The 17,621-nt window shown below is 33.3% G+C and overlaps 1 protein-coding gene across 1 annotated transcript in view; it reads right to left on the bottom strand.

Moving 5' to 3' along the window:
• The window catches only part of LOC149420191 (uncharacterized), a 122,442-nt gene extending 107,722 nt beyond the window's left edge, over nucleotides 1-14,720 (bottom strand). Inside the window, exon 1 of the mRNA XM_089636454.1 lies at nucleotides 13,492-14,720. Coding sequence (XP_089492580.1) covers nucleotides 13,492-13,808 — 317 coding nt within the window. The 5' untranslated portion in view covers nucleotides 13,809-14,720. The remainder of the gene's footprint in view (nucleotides 1-13,491) is intronic.
• Between the last annotated feature and the right edge of the window lie 2,901 nt (nucleotides 14,721-17,621).

The following is a 17,621-nucleotide window of genomic DNA, read 5'->3' as shown; positions in this document are numbered from 1 at the left end:
CGGCTAAAAGTATTATAGTGATTTGTTTTTGGGGTATTATGCCGTGTTGCGCTACCTCCTTCTTTAGCCAACGTTTTGGACAGCATTGCAGTGTAATAAAATCAGATGTGTAATCAGATTATACATCTGTCCTGATGATATAATCAAATCAGATTATATATCTGACCTGATGATGGACTCTGCAATGTCCAAAACGTTGGCTAAAGAAGGAGGTAGCGCAACACGGCATAATACCCCAAAAGCAAATCACTATAACCCTGTATACATATATATTTTTTTAATTTTTCGTAAAAACAAATACTGTTAGAGAAACTAGATAAAATTATCTTACAGGAATATATAATATATTTAAAATAAACGTTCCTAATTAGAAATAATGAAATGTTAATTTGAAACCTGTAAAATTGTCAAAAACCATAGATATTAGAATACAAGTTTAATATCTTTGGTTCTAGTTTAGTGCCTAGTGTAGTTTAATTGAAACGTTTGATGCGTGTGTTTAGAAAAGACGAACACTTTAGCGTAAGTGAAGGTAACAGTCATGGAACTAGAATTCCATACTTTATGGTAACAGTTAGTATTGGTTAACAAAATCGGCGACATCCGGTTCCATGCTAAAAATACTTGACACCATATCTCCTTGTATTCTAATATCTTACTCGATTTTTACTTCATTTCTTACTCCAAATGTAGAAAAAATTGACATAACCCGATATTTAAAAAACACTTTATTTTTCCCCAGGGAATTTGTAAGATAACTGTTACATTACTTTTTTATATCGGTCATAAAATATTAATAATAAATAATTGAGAAAAATTAAACCCAACGTTAAAATACGTATTTCTGCATGATAGAAAAAAAACTTTTATACAATATGGATGCCCGGTCAATATATGACCCTGAAACTCTCGAGGGGTTAAACGAAGCAATTTTTAACGGCGCTTTATGAACAAAATTTAACATTAGTAAAATAGCACTGGGCTAATAAATTATACAACTAAAAAATAAGCCAAATTTTCTGATTACGAATAACCAAAGTGACTTTTAAAATTTTATTCCAGAATACACCATTTTACAATGTTAAAACATTTATAGTTGTTTCGCAGAAATGCAAATTTAATATTGTTATCAAACGGTCACGCAGCGCCATTTTGTTTTTTGACATTTGAAAGGTCGCTAAATGCCGATTCTAGGTGCGTTTCAGCTTTCTATCAATATTGTCATAACTGAAAAGCTTAACAACATAATGGTTGTCCTCCTTTACTGATCACAATATGTTGAAAAGCTAAAAGGGACAAATCAGAATTTCAGAATAAACGTTAACGGTTAAAACCCGTCATTATTATAGCAACATGTTGATGATCAAACACTCCAAACTGCTTCTGTTCGGGCAACATAATTGATAGCTTCTGCTTCCCTTATACACAGGGTTTTCCAATAAGAGGTGTTATTTTGATATTCAATCGAAAAAGATCAATGAATTCGTTGCTTGTGTGGCACGTAGCGCCGTCTTGTTGAAAGTAAACTTTGTCAAGATCGATACCATCCAATTCCGGCCATAAAAAAATCATTAATCATCTCTCGATAGCGCAATCCATTCACCGTAACTGTTGCTCCAGCCTCATTTTCGAAAAAGTAAGGTCCAATGACTCCGCCGGACCATAAACCGCACCAAACAGTCACACGTTGAGAATAGAGAGGCTTTTCAACAATAACTCTTGGGTTTTCGGAGCCCCAGATGCGACAATTTTGCTTGTTGGCGAAACCACCGAGGTGGAAATGGGCCTTATCACTCAAGTGAATTTTAATAATTTCAATGCGTTTTTGAGCGTGTATCGTTCCATTTTTATTAATGGCGTAGTTTTTACTTGTCAAATGTCAAAAAATGACAGCTTCAAAAGTAACATCTACCGAAATAGCGGGCTATTTAAAATAACACCTCTTATTGGAAAACCCTGTACAATAGTCGATGACCGATTTATCAGGCACCCAACAGTTCATGCATAGGCAGCCAGGCATCAAGCACAGTCAAAGTCTTAGTCAGTCACGCCAACAAGTAATAAACTTCCTTTTACCCCGCGATACAGAACCAAGTTGAAGGAAAACCATTTTCTTACCAATATTCATGTAACATAACGGTTCTCATCGCGTTTCGTGGTATTTAAATAAATTGGAAAGGATTTAGAGAAATAGGAAAAGTACACATGTAAATAATTAACTTATTTGTAATGAAATTTTACTGCGTGCATAGACATAAAGATTGGTCACATCATTATGTGTTCTGGAAGGTATAACTACAGACTTATTTACACGTAAAACAGTATTGTTTCAATTTTAGAGTCGAGTATGGGTACCACCGCATTGGATAACCACACGGAAAAAAATAATTCTGTTAAAAAAGTAAAAGCATGTCATTCAGTATACACCGAGAACACGTGTTATTTTCCTAATAAATATCATGACGGAATGCGACTGAAAATCAGTATGCCATTATCAATATCAATATTTGTGTGAACACGTTTTCCGCCGTCCTCATAAAACATTCTCTTTTAAATACATATACTTTGTTGGTTGAAGGCCTGCAGTCCCGTTTTTAACAGGAAAACGAATAATTTGATAGATTTCTAATAAATTGACATTATTTTATATCAGTAAGTTTTTTTCCGTGCAACACCTCTGCCATAGGTCACCCCAAATGGTTCGCTACGTTTGGTGACTTAGCAGGAGTTCCCGGATTCATGGGACAAGGCTCGTTTAGGTCTTGGTGGGAGACGCAACTGCCCAGCCACCGTGTGGCGGGCCGGATTTGAAGAAACCGATTAAGGGAGACCTTTTGACCTCCTCCAGCAGGATTATCACGACCCATCGCCTTGCACGGCAGTGGGAGGGATAAATTCCCCACCCCCAGATTCCCACCTAACCCTTTTCCTTTCCCAGATCTTCCTCTCCTTCCTTTCATCATAAAAACCCTTCACACAGCATCCTCGAAGATGAACATAGGCCCACTGATTTTAACTTCAGTTTGTCGAATAGTATTACAAAAGTAGGCTTTAATTTCAGACAATAATTTTATTCCTAGGTTGTGGTGAGTATTATTTAAAAAAATATATATATGAAGTATTTTCAAAGATGTTTTAAACAAAATCTATATTCTCGAATGGAACTCTTGTTTCCGCTCGCATTAAACATGTTAATATTTTAAAGTACGACTTGCAAAAAATTAACGTACGTTACGTTTAACCTAAATTTATTCTGAAGCTAGAAAATTGCAATAGCACTTTGACTTTCGAAATGCACACTCTTTCATCATAACATTTACTCGAATTTAAAATAAGTCACCGGTTTGCCTAATCTAGTATTAAATCAAAACGTGTTTAGGGCAACTGTGTAATAATGTGCTAAAGTGTATCGAACTGGTAACGGCTATGCGGTAAAAACTAGGTTTGAGGGCGAAATTTGACCTAGGCAGAAAGCAACTACCGCTGGCACATGTAAAATTGGTAAAGGGATCATTGTCGAAGGGATCTGTGATGCTTATTCCTAGGATCTTTATTGAAATACTGGTAGAATAAATACATTCTCACCGGACGCCTGTTCTCTAAAAATTACAATGCGAAATCTGGGAAACAGACCGCCCGTTTCTGCCCAAATTCAAGGGTTTTTTCAAGTTTTCAAGACAGAGTTAGCATTTTCTTATGGAGGTCTAGCACGGACAATCCATAAAGCCATATTGACTAAATTCATTGTCCATAGTCAGTTAGCGATATTTGCGAGCACAGTCAACGATTGATTAGAATTGTTCCGACAGCCGATAGACAAATTTTAGCGCGGCCTCCATAGTATCTCCATAGTAGTATATAGTATATAGATAAGCTTCGGTTAACTGTCAATATACACATATTTTTAATAATGTCGTTCGTTACGCAAAATTACTGGCTGAAAACGGAGTGGAACTAACGAAGCTCGTAAAATTGAAAAAAGTCGTATATCTGGCGAGTTGAAACCGTTCGGGCCAATGACGCTACATTGGTTCGGGCTTAGAGAAACAAAATTCGTTCACATAATAAGTTGTAAATAAAGATCTCATTAACTAATTAACTAAAATTACTGGCTTATTAACGAACGGAGTGGAACTAACGAAGCTCGTAGAATTGAAAGAAATTGAATATCTGACGAGTTGAATCCGTTCGGGCCAATGACGCTACATTGGCTCGGGCTTAAAGAAACTAAAGTCGTACACATAACAAGTCGTAAATAAAGATCTCATTAACTAATTTACTCCCTTTTTAATGTCAAAAAGTAAATGCGAATTGCCAATGCATATTTAAATTAGTATTTAAATCCAACATAATCAATTTATTAATATTTTTAATTAGCTGTATGAAGTTTGACGTTTCGGAATGGAAATTATGGATTATTGGCCATAGACAATACCTCGATTTCTCATTTATTGCGTTAACAATATCGGTCTAGCTATCAACAGCGCGACCGTGCTCGATAAATCGGTATAAACTCATCGATAATTGATCCGATATTGTATATATAAGATATAGATTTCACTGTGCTAGACACCCAGATTCAATTATCCAACTAAAGGAAGTGTTACTAAAACTAACTATCAAAATTCAAGCCGTTGTTGGGGCAACTTATAATTGATGGTCTGAAATTTTTATCTCCATACATTAAATGAAACTAGCTAGGAATCTTTATTCGTTGTTTTAATTTATGTGCTAACCAATGCAAAAGTTTATTAATACAAATTGAAAATATCTCCTGAGTAAAAATAAATGCCGCCAACGGGAATTGAACCCACACCTTCTGATGTCCGGTCAGGTATTCTGTATCCACTGATCTATGCCGGCTTATTTCCAACCCGCCAAATGATTCTATTTGTACTAGTACCTCAATCAACAATTACTGCTCATTATATTTTTTCCACCTGTAAACAAACAACTTTTTATTTTTGTAGGAAAGGCTTTGTTAGTGCTAAATTTCTCACTAGATGGCGTCGAGACATATGATATCTTCATTTATTGGAGAAATATTTATTATTTTTTAATGATAAACTAATGTTTATAAGACATTTTATAAGCAATAATTAGTCAATTTTTACTCGGGAGATATTTTCAATTTGTATTAATATTTCGGGCAACCAATTATTGCTTATAATTATTTGTTATCCTTTATGCTATTCATAAAACCTTGTCTTATAAACATTAGTTTATCATTAATAAAATAATAACACAATTCATTTTTTTCAATTAATTCATAAAGATAAAATATAATTTTTTACCTTAAAATATTAAACATTAAGCAATGCATTTTTTCGTAAACCTACAAAACATCTACATAAATAAATGCAATGTTTGTATGTGTGTGATTTCGCTGTAAATTCAAAAATTTTTCTTATTAGTAACGGGAGTGTTAAAAGTCTGGTAGAAACATTTGGAGACGCCGGAGAACAGGCAAGTGAATGAAATACTTATGTGTGATAAAATGAGTCGTATGTTATGAACGAATCTTTATTCTACCCCTTTGAGTGAAAATGAGTCGTATGTTATGAACGAATCTTTATTCTACCCCTTTGAGTGAATATGAGTCGTATGTTATGAACGAATCTTTATTTGTTCTTTATTTTACTCCTTTCAGTGTAAGGAGAATATATTACGTAAAAGTGAATGGTAGATAAAGTCTGGGACACCCGAAGAATACAGGGCATGATCAAGTGGAACAAATACTTAATAAAGCAACTCTTTCAATCCTTTACAGTAAAATTATTTACAACTTAAAAATGCACCTAGTTTGCAGGTAGGTACAATATACACAATGCCGGATACACTACAGCTAGTATTATTATAAACAATTAAATGCTCACAAAAGTTTTCCTAATTTCACTATACCAGAGCCCATCGTTCGAAAAGTGACATTTCTTCCTACAATATGATTTCTGCTTCAAGATTATGAAAAAAATACAGATATTATTTCGTATGGTACCATATTATATCCTTTGATTAAATCAAAGATTATATCATATCGAAATTTTCTGCAATTTAATTTTTTAATTTGTTATTTTAACTGACCACCGTTTTTATACTCAAATAATGTGGAATTTTAGAGTTATAAAAAAATCCTTTATAAATAACAACATTAAAATTTTCGTAATTCATAATTTGCTGTCCTGTCCTTTTTTTTGTAGCGGACACACTGGTCAATAAATTCTCCAAGTAGCTCCGTACGTGATTTAAATTCGGAATAATATTCGAAGTGAAACGCGCATAGTGTTGCCATTATGCCGACTGTGCTGAAAAGCATTACCATTGAAAACATACGAGTAAAAGTAGCAACAAATTAGAGTTGACCCGAACAAAGTTGTGTGTATTGAAGCATAATATATACACACTTGAAAGCGATGTCCTTTCGAAAAGTCAACAAGAAACAGCCCTATGTCTTACTTACCCCTATTTCTTGTTATTATCGAAAAAGGGAAACCAAGAATCATCTTTCATTTAGAAAATTATAAAATTCGTGAAAGTTTTTAGGGTGTTCTTTTTATTTATTACTAACTGACGTTTACCCGGCGTTTTTCGGGGACTTATAGATGGTTTGCGGTAAAGCTTTGAGGTTGTGAATTCCTGACAACTAGGTAATAAGTCTCCGACTTTTTCTATCATGCTCTTCATGTAGTATCGTGAAATCCACATTGTTACTGGTAAAAAAACTATATTTCGTGTACTCCAAATTGGATTAACGGTATAGGAACGCGTACGAGTTTGAAGAAGATTTAAGAAAAATTGAAACGAACGATTTTTTTTTATATGAACTTTTTTTTTATTTCACTAGAATTTTCTTTTCTGAAGTCAAATAACATGTTTGAAAAATGTTTTATTCAAGCAAAGCATCTGTGTGTACTGTGTTTGACTCTACATTACCTGCAATGTCTATACTAAAGTCATTAGCACTATATCAATATAGGGGAGAAGGCAATATCGGATTTACTTTTCCAATAAAGCTATCAACGCGTGAATAGAATGCAAAATGTATTATTTTTGTAGAATAATAATAAACAAATATTGGCTGTCCTTGAATATTTTGATTGAGGTTTTGGCAAACGTTATGCATAAATAAACAGCCATATTTTTAGATGATTTAGCATTTTTTGTAGTCGACGGATTGAGTAGGTCAAACTTTATTCGAGAGAGTTGAATTTCGATACATTGAAAGTTCAAGAACATTTTGGTCGTTAAGAGTTTATTTGGTGTCTAAATAAGTAGGTCGCTAAACTATTTAAGACTTTAATTTAGTAACACAGAACGATTTAGAATATTTCAATAATTTAATAGTTAAAATAATTTTCAAAGTTTTAATTTTTCGGGTTTCCCAAAATCACACCAAATATATGGACGTGACCTGTGATGTCGCCAGTCACCAGTCTCAAAAAGCCTATTTTTTTCAACCGGCGCTGTAATTTGTATGGGAGTAGATACGTTTCTTTATCCTTAAGATTACTCGCTTTTAACATTGAAGAACACTAAGTAAAATGCCAGCATTTCATCACTAATGTTATTGTATTGAACCAAAGTGCAAAAATACGAATAAATACTGGAGTTTAAACACCTACATTACTTCGAAAGAAAAATAGAAGGCAATCGATATTATTTTAGCCAGAGAGCTTCCTCAAATCTTAAGCGGTGAGCTCTGGCATAATGAAATTTTAACAGCATTTTGGCTATTATCAACTAGCAACGTCATTTCAACAAGAAATTATTTGTACTCTAATTTTCGTTCATGTTTTCAATCTAGAGCTATACGCATCAATAGATTATTTTATCATTTCCAAGCGCCCAAACGGTGAGCTCTAGCGTCATGAAATTTGAATAGATATTTTTTACTCTGGATTACAAAAATAGTGTTGAAAACGTGTAGATTGAAAAATTTACCCATAAAGTAATCCCTTTTAAGTGCCATGTGATTCCCAGAGCGAAGCATAATATACAAATAAAGAGGAAGGTACCTACTTACGTTTCTATATTTATCCCCCCGAATACATTGCGTACTGCAAATTTTAAATAGGCACTTGTGCGCTTTAATTGGATTTTTATTGCGCTAGCAACACTCCTGTGGAGTGTTTCAAATTTGGAAGCAGGGCGCTGCACACGATATTCCAGAGGGCGCTTTTCCAGCCGGAGCGCAGCAGGCGCAATGCGGCGTCCCACTTCCCGCCAAATAATACCGTGACGTAACGAGCCAGCCGGGAAAAACTACAAATATTATGCTAACGTGCCAAAAGGGCTATTCGTTTGTACAAAAGTGCTAATTAGATGGAGCAAATAAATGTGAACTTTTATAGTCAAATAGGTAGATAAATATATCCCCTTGTTGTAACGCATTGTGAAAAACAACCAGCAAATGCGCCAAAAAGACTATTCATTTGTACAGATATGCTAATTAGACTGAGGAAATTATGTGACATTTTATAGTCAAGTAGGTATATCCCGGTGACGTGAAGATGCGGCCAGGAAAACTTGCAAGTGTAACACCACCGTGCCAAAAGGGAATTTAGTTTGTTTTGCTTTGACAATTAGACGGGGGAAATGAATATACCCTTTCATAGTGAATTTAGTATTATGCCTGTGACGTAACGAGATAGACGGGAAAAACTCGTCAAATGTAAAACTACCGCACCAAACGAGCTGTTAATTTGAACGATTACTCTATTTAGACAGAGAAAACGAATGTGACATTCGTAATGTTTTTTTTTTTAACTTATTCCTGTGACGGAATTTTCACGTATACGCCAAAAAGAAAAATGATACCATCAAGAATTTTAGATTGAAATTTGCTAACTTACTAAGTAGAAAAATCTATGTGCCAAAAATAATTGCAAATTATTATAAGGCCTGCGCGCTAAGGGGCTTTATGATTTGTATCAAACCACAACAGAGACAGGAAATAATCATACCCTTTTTGGTGAGGTGACTCATGATAGGTCGTTTTCCTAGTTTGGGCTCTCTTCACTTATTTTAATTGGTGTGTTTTAATGGCAGTAGCTAACAATGCCATAATTAAATTTAATCATAAGTTTTTAAATAATTAAATGCTATAATTAGTTTATATAACTATTAGCATTGTTCAATATGTGCTTATATAGCACATATTAAACACTATCGAGATCTAACCATATATTGATTAAAATAAAATATGTAGGTACCTACAAATTTTGACGTGGTGGCCAATTGGAACCGTTTTGGAATGTGCGGTTTTATGTCGTCTTTGAAATTAATAATTATGAATGAAAATATTAAAATAACATCTTTTTAGTGCGATAATCACAATCAGAAAAATGAACTTTAAATCTTTCACGCATTTTTTAATTTGTTTTCATACTTTGTGAAGATACCCCACTGTAGTATGTTATGAGAAGTGAGTTGGGAGGGGAAAGAGATGGGGAGGAAGAAGGTTGGTAAGTACCTAGCTATAGTATCATAGTTGCATCGGTCACTTAGCACGATAAAAGCCAGTTCAAGTAACCTTTCGATTCTGGCTACCAGGGCGATACTGAGAGTATCTACACCTTTGTAAATTACATAGATTATTTGGTATTTATCTGAGCTCTAAATAGTACTTATTTGAATCTAAATTCTACGAAAACTTCATACGAAGAATCTGTAATATTTCTCAGAAATATTACAAACTCAATGCTGCCAGTATTTAAATATAAAAATAATACATCAGCAGAAGGGGTTTTTTTCTGGCAACACTATTGAGTGTAATCTAATAACTATTTTTCCCAACTGTGTCAAGCACGCCGCTTGGTTCTGCGATGGCTGATTACATCACGAAGGTACGATGGACGATTGTAAGGTCGACAGAAATTCACTGACCCGTGTTGATGTGTCGTGTGCTAAAGTACCTACATATAAAATTACAATACTTTACGTGTGTTTTATGTCACAAAATTTCGTTTGTATGGCAACACAAATTTACAAAAAACGGTTAGGTTGATGAATAGCATGGATGAAAAAATGATCTGGAAGTTCTTACCCGACCACACCGGTATTTACGTAGGTACTTTTTAAATCACCTTAAAACATTACATAACCTAAAATTTTAACCATATTTCACTGGTTAATATGAAAATATCTACCCTATTCCGATACGTTTAGTAAATAATAAAGCCACAGCCATTTAATTAATGGAGTGGTTTGTTTATGTGTAGCATACTGCCATCAGAATACGTGTAAATTATTATTATTGGGAGGTATTGTTACTATTCTACAGTATTTTATTTAAGATGGATTTAAGTATCTAAGGGGATTCGTGTGTTATAAATATGGTAACTCGATAGATTAATATGATAAAGTATAGAAACGTAAGGTTTGAGAATGATAAATGACGTTGGGAGTGACGGTGAGTAAGTACCTAATACGGAGAAATATATTCGTGTTGATCAAGATGTTCGTAATTTTGCCTACAATTAGGAGCCCTAACAATTAATCTATGTTATGTAACGGATCATTAGCATCAGGTACCTTTTTCTTATAAGGGATACCTGCTGCAAGAATTTTAAAAATTTCCTCGGTTTTAGAGAGCATTTATCTACTTTAAAAAATCTGTCATAAGTTTGCATTTAAAAACATCTCAATACAAAAACGAGATTTAAATCAGTTATTTGTGACATTTTTTAAATCTTGTTTTCACATTTATTTAATACATTAGTAATGAGTGATTTGCTTTGCCTGTTTCGCTAAGAAATCTTTTGTTGAGGACAGGCGCAGTTTAAAACATAATATTACAAGATATCACATCACAGTTTACAACACTATATTACAAGATATCACATCACAGTTTAAAACATAATATTACAAGATCACAGTTATTACAATACTACAACATCACAGTTTACAACACTATATTACAAGATATCACATCACAGTTTACAATACAATATTACCAGATATTACGTGAATTACATCACAGTAATACAATATCAAAATAAAAATACACAAGACAACCTACCGTACAATTGGCATTGGTAATACCAAGTTAAACTTAGTTATGAGGAATTAAAAATAATCGTTAATGTTTCTATCCCTCTTGGCTGGTGATTCAAGACTTGGTGTTGAATTTATTAGCGTAATTTTTGTCCTGTATAATGGCCAGAGGAAAAGCCAACATTGTTTAGATTTGTTGCAAATTAGCTGAAATTTCTTTGGTTCATTCTCACACGGAGAAAAATGAGTATCGCTAATTTATTAAGAATCTCTTCAAATTATTCTTAATCCTGTTAAAAACGGAATTGCAGGCCCTTAACGAATGATTTGATAAGTTTCCTGTTAGTAAAAGTGTAATGTATTATCACAGGAACACGTGATCATAAAAATCATAATATTTTCGCATTTCGTCGTTAAATATTATCAAGGAAAATGTGGGTGCATGACCACGTGTTCCGATATATTAGGAATGTACTAAAATGTTTATTGGGCCTGTAATCCCGTTTTTAACCAGATAACCGGGTGCACGATCGTTATTTGAACGCCGCTTCTACGAAAGAATTTTGATAAAACTTCAAATTAATGAAAATTATTAAAAATAGAAATACAAGCATGCTGTTTTGTTTTTGTGCACTATTGTTATTGTTAACATGTAAAATATTTGCAAACACAAGTGGTCTTGTGTTTGGAATAAATACATTATTGATTAGCTGATAATATATTCACTTAACGTAGCGTCAAGTCAGCGATGAAAACGGTCGGATATTTACACAAAATCAACGTCCAGAGGGATTATGATTATATTATGGGAGTTCAAATTCAAACGAGAGACTTTTACTTTGACTAATTCTAGAACATGTTTTGAATAATTATTAGCGGTGAACATAAGTATAATCCGCGTTTAGAATTCATCACATTTATTTTAAAGAGTAAGAAAAAAGAAAATCTCATAATCGAACATACTAATTTCGGTTGTGGATATATCTGTGATTGTTACTCGGATTTTTTTTCGAATTTAAGTGTCATTTCAAAATGGGAACTGATTGTGTCGAAAATTCTGGCAAACGATAAAATACCTACACATAAAATAATATTTGAACAGAAATTGATATATGAAGAATTTAGACAACTTATATAGTACACACCTATAATATAATACGTTTTTACAAGAAAATTATTGTTATTCTATATTTGATTTCTTTAGTTTAAATTTATTACTTATTTATAACATGTTTAACTTATATTTTGTAGCAGAAGGAAATTTTTCAATCATCACAATTCACAATGTTAAATTTGTCGAATTGGTTTAGTAACTAGATTTTATTAACCAGGTAACCAGAATATTGGTTGTGCAAGCTCCGGGCGTGGGGATACCGGTATCGTATAACATAAAATAAATTATTCACCGATGCAATATACTAGATTCTTACAAGAATCCATTTATTTCCTATTGGCAAGCCATTATTTTGTATGACAGGCATATTTGTTATAAATTTAAGTTTTATGTTCGAAATTCCAACCACTTTAAATTATCTCGCTATTCCGAATTCAAAATTTGTACAATATTCTTTTTACAAACAAGTTTAAAACTGTATAGTATAATGTGCAACGTTTTCCTAATGGAAGCAACAAACATTTTAACATAAATTCAAAGAATCAGAAAGTTTCTCAAGTTTGTCATTTTATGTGTGTTGCATAGTTTGTGTGGTAGACTTGGCTGTTTCGTTACGCGGTCGCAGTTTCTAACAGCAGAGTCAACGACTGTATATCACGAAGAGATACATTGTTGAATACTAATGAAACTGCACACAATATTTTTTTTTTAATTATCGATTGACGGGGTCTAGTGGTTCCGATCCTGGGCTATGAATCCGTAGGTCGCAGGTTCGATCGATTTTTAATGAAATCTCCAGGACTTTGATTAATTTATTGTTTTCCAATCTAGTTAATACTTAGGAAGGGTTATTTCATAGAACTTGAACAATTCATCAAATTTCAAAGTTCATTTTCAAATTTTGTTACTGTACCAGTTTGGTGAAACAATTGGCCAAACCAATAAATATCAGAACTTGAAAACAATATTTACAGAATTTTAAAAGTAATTTTGAAATCAAATTTGATGGATTATTCAAATTCTGTTAAACGACCCGTTCTTAGAATTTTCACAAACATTTTTATTGATAAATACATATCTTTTAATTAATTACATTATTTTCAATTTAATTTGTTTTCATTAAAATCAAAAAATATTACGTTACGATTAACCTAACAAAACTTGAGTTCTTCCTACATCTACCGAAATCATAATAAAACATAAAAATGTTACTTGTGCAATGATGGCGGATAGGAATGCGTGCGAAGGTTTAAAATCGCGACGCTTGGGTGCTAACAAATAATAAAGGTTTTTGGGTTAGGTTAGGTTCTTACTCTGGTAAGGTTATTATGTCAAATGCTTTGGTTAGGTTATGTCAAGATAAGTGAGGTTAAGAAGATACTTACAATACTTCGATGATTTCGCAATTGAGCAGCAATTTGTTGGGCCCCAGCTCTACCACTGCAACGGCTTGATCGTGCCAGTATATCATCACCAGCGAGTCGTTAGTGAGGCGCAGCCCCGAGTAGGGCTTGACGCCGGGGGCGGAGCGCTTCTGCAGCGGGGGCTCCGTAGCGCCCCCGGGGCCGAACAGGAAGAAGCCAGGCAAGCTGAAGCTGAAGGTGGGGGCGGCCTGGGCCTCGGGGGGCGCTGCCAGAAGTAGGGATGCGGACAACACGATCAGGAAGGTTAACATTGTGGATATATATCTGATACAAGGCATCTTGGACTTCTTGATTGAACAATAACTAAATACCCCTAAATAAGTAAGTAATGGATATTTAATCCGTCAGACATTCCTAGCGTAACTTTCCAACACTATAAACATATTAATAAATTCGATTATAGGACTTCTTTATCAGTATGTTTTGAGTCTTAGGTCCCTTAATTCATTGCTTTAATTGTATTTTATTTGCTGAATTTGATAATAACCTAACTTTACAAAACTAATTTTCTTAATAACGTAATTTATAAGTCTCTAAAATCTTTTATAACTTTAATAAATCATTGCATTATATTTTATATTTGAAGCAAGCCTTAATCACGTCAATTATCCTAACGTTTAATTTTCAGACCTTTAAGCTTTTTAGGTATTGCTTTGTTATAACTCCAACAGTAATGACTCCATTTTCCGAACTAATTGCATAATTTCATAAAGTCACAGTGTGTTGTCACTCAAACACAACACTAAATACAATAATATGTATCTCTTCGCCCTGCCTAAGTCTGTTGCAGCTTTCACCAACTTGCGTTAACTTCCTAGGCTCAGTGATAATAATTGCTCCACTTATATTTAATGTTTTCTCTTCCCGGTGATATCACTTATCAGCATTATATTTTAGAAATCTCTCATTAGTAGTATAGCTAACACACGCGAGAGAATAGATTCACTTTTTACGACCGACATTCGAAGTGTCGATTTAAAACCGGTATCGATCAATTATTTCCAACTAGTGAAATCTTCACCGGTCCCGCAATAGGTCAATTACTACTTTTGGCGAAATTCAATCAATCAAATATAATTAGAAATCAAATTAAACAAACTACTTAAGATGCAGTAATAACAGAGCACTGACAAGTAGTTAATGAACGAACAGTTAATTAACTAATCAAATATAACACTGGGTTAATTGCTGACTAAACGTTTACGGTAATTTTATTATTGGATTGCAATCACCTGTTTTTTTTTATTGTTATTAAAATATAGTTCCTTTAAAGCATATATTTCACTGGTAAAATGTTGTTTTAATAATGGATTTAAACAAAATAAATATTTGCTTTGATTGCAAAGTTCACGTTTTCTTTTTCACTGGGGGTTATTTTGAAAATAATAACATGGTTTCTGCAGTTGAATTGGGTGTTTTTAATAGAATTGTATTTATGTTAAAGTCATTAATGAATAATAATATAATAGCTGTGGCTAGATCACATGTTAGTCCGAATTCGATGTGTATTGTCGGCGAGCAGAGCGACGTGTTTGCCCCGCGAGAGCCGGTGTACAACTGACTTCTTAACTGTACTGAGGCAGAGTACGGAGGGATTCCTCTACCGTCTGGCAGTTAGGAGGTACGGTGGTGATAGTAGATGGGTGGCGAGTGGGTGGTGGTAGCTGGAAGTGGGTGGGGTTGGGGTGGAGGAGATATAGGATCGAGCCTGTACTGGAAGTGACCCGCGCAGTCTTCTGCGCAGAGGTCGAGTGTCTTCACACTTCTAAAGTTACAAAGCGATACAATAAATCAGTAAATTCACTTGTTATTTTTGCAGAATCCAGCATTTCGATAAACAACGAATAACAACACTGTATTTTTTTATTGAAGAAGAAGAAAATACCAATAAATCTTAACGAACCTAGGCACTCTTATCTTACCGGGATAGGCATCTTAAACCACTCGACCATTGGGACATATTTATTAAAATTGTTATTAAATTTTATTTATGTATTTAATTTTTATTACTAATTTTTTGCGATTTTATGTCCGGGTTAAATCTTCCCCATTGGAAAAACTAAACCCTTCCACACACTTTTCTACAAATGATCATCTAGTCAATCAACATTATGCAAGTGCATTATATAAGCAAAATAAATACAAGAACAACACGTCAACTCACCAGAGATCAAATGGGAAAATAATTCACCGACTCCAGATATTTTCATATCAGAGGGTTTGGCTCGGTAGAACTCCTAATAGGGCCTATAAATCCTACTGATCCTTCAACGTAAATATTTTTAAAAAAAAGTCGTTATAATATTTATATTATAATAATATTTCTATTGCATTATTCCCAATCATAAATAAAAATGTAAATTTTCGTTTATTCAAAATCTTAAATCACCGAAATTTTTTCACCGATTGCTTTGAAATTTTGACACAGCGTTGGATTTGAATACGCGTGTGTTTTTATATATCTATTTCATAAAGACTTCCCCTGTGACATGTGAAAAAATGCTTTTATGAAAAACAGCGCATTCTGTAATACAAACATGCTTTTTTTAAACAGTGCCATTTGTTCGACGTAAAGGTAAAACGCGCTATTGTTTTTCTATCTGCATAGACAGACCGAGCCACAGCAACGAGTGGCTGGGTACAGCTAGTTTGTTTAGTAAAACTCATTTTGGGAAAGACAACATTATACAATTAAAATGATTTTGTTTTAAATTAGTTTTTTTTAAATGAAGAATGTACATAGGTTTTTAAAAAGGACTATAGGCACAGTTAATTGAAAAATATTTCATAAAGACATCAAGAAAGATATACAAAAGTTAAAGAATTCAAAGAAATATTGTGTCACTAGTAAATAAAGAAAATATTGTGTCAAAGCCCTTTCTAATGAATTTTTGTTTGTTACTGGAAGTTTTAGGTTAGGTTAGTTCTAGGGTTAGGTTAGGTTTATTGCGTTTTATTGAATATATGCGGTGTTTTGTAAAGAGTTAATTCTAAATTTATTCGTATGGTATTTTGGTCGTATGGTATTTTGCTAACAATAAATGAGAATGCAAACTTTAGTCAAATCCACCGTACAAATTGTTTGGCGACTTCGCCCGAGTTCCAATATTTGATTTATAATCTAATATGAATCTGACCTCAAACAACTATTTAAAATACATAATGTTCACTTCCATGGTTAAAAACGCATAGATGCTATTAGCAGATAAACTGTTTTGCTGTTAAAGCTAAAACTGAATGTTCTGTTTCCACGAAAAACATTTCTCTCTGGATTTAAAACATCAACACAAATATTTCAAGCTATTAACGCCATTTGCCATATTGTTTTTTCCACTTTTTTTAATAATTGTACAGTAAAAAAGAAAATTGATTAATAAATAATTGTATTCATAGCTAGGTCGGTTAGCCACATAAAATAATGTCTGTTGCTTTGAAACTTATTATTTCACAATAGAACAATTAAAACAGCGTAATCCCCTTTCAGAAAAATTATATTATACTTGCTATTCAAAAGGGGTAAATATCTTCTTTAAAATATGTATAAATACAACTTGTACTCGGTGTCCGGAAACTCGTAGTACAAGCGGCAAACTGGTATATCTACATCACATGAGAATCTAAAAAAGATTTTTCAGCAAATGAAAGGTTAAAAAATGCCGGGTGTACGCTTCAATGTAATTAAAATTACAAAGGCGTTGCACTAAGTAGTAATGCAAAATCATGTGCTTTTGGTTTGAAAATTTTGTCGCCTAGAAATGTTTCAGATGCTTTAATTAAATACTGCGAGTAGAATACATCTTGGCCTTTAAAATAATCGAGTATTTTTTACTAAGTCTTTTTATAAGCCCAGAAAAAATAATGTATAGGGCCTATGAAAACTGCTTTAAAGTTCAAAATCTCCTACTTACAAACCCATTTTCGGTTATGATTTTATTATATAATGTTGCAAATTAAGTTATTTATAAAATGATAGGAAAAAATTAATTATTTATGCCTGAATATCCACAAAATAAAATAAAAGGCACTTTTTGGCCATGTTTTTTTCTTGCAAAAATCAAAACAGGCGGATGGTGTTAAACGGGAATTTAAAC

This window comes from Hesperophylax consimilis, chromosome 10, assembly GCF_061612785.1.
Source record: "Hesperophylax consimilis isolate HC1 chromosome 10, BYU_Hcon_1.0, whole genome shotgun sequence".
NCBI classification, from domain to species: Eukaryota; Metazoa; Arthropoda; class Insecta; order Trichoptera; family Limnephilidae; genus Hesperophylax; species Hesperophylax consimilis.
This window is presented reverse-complemented; position numbering and strand designations above follow the sequence as displayed.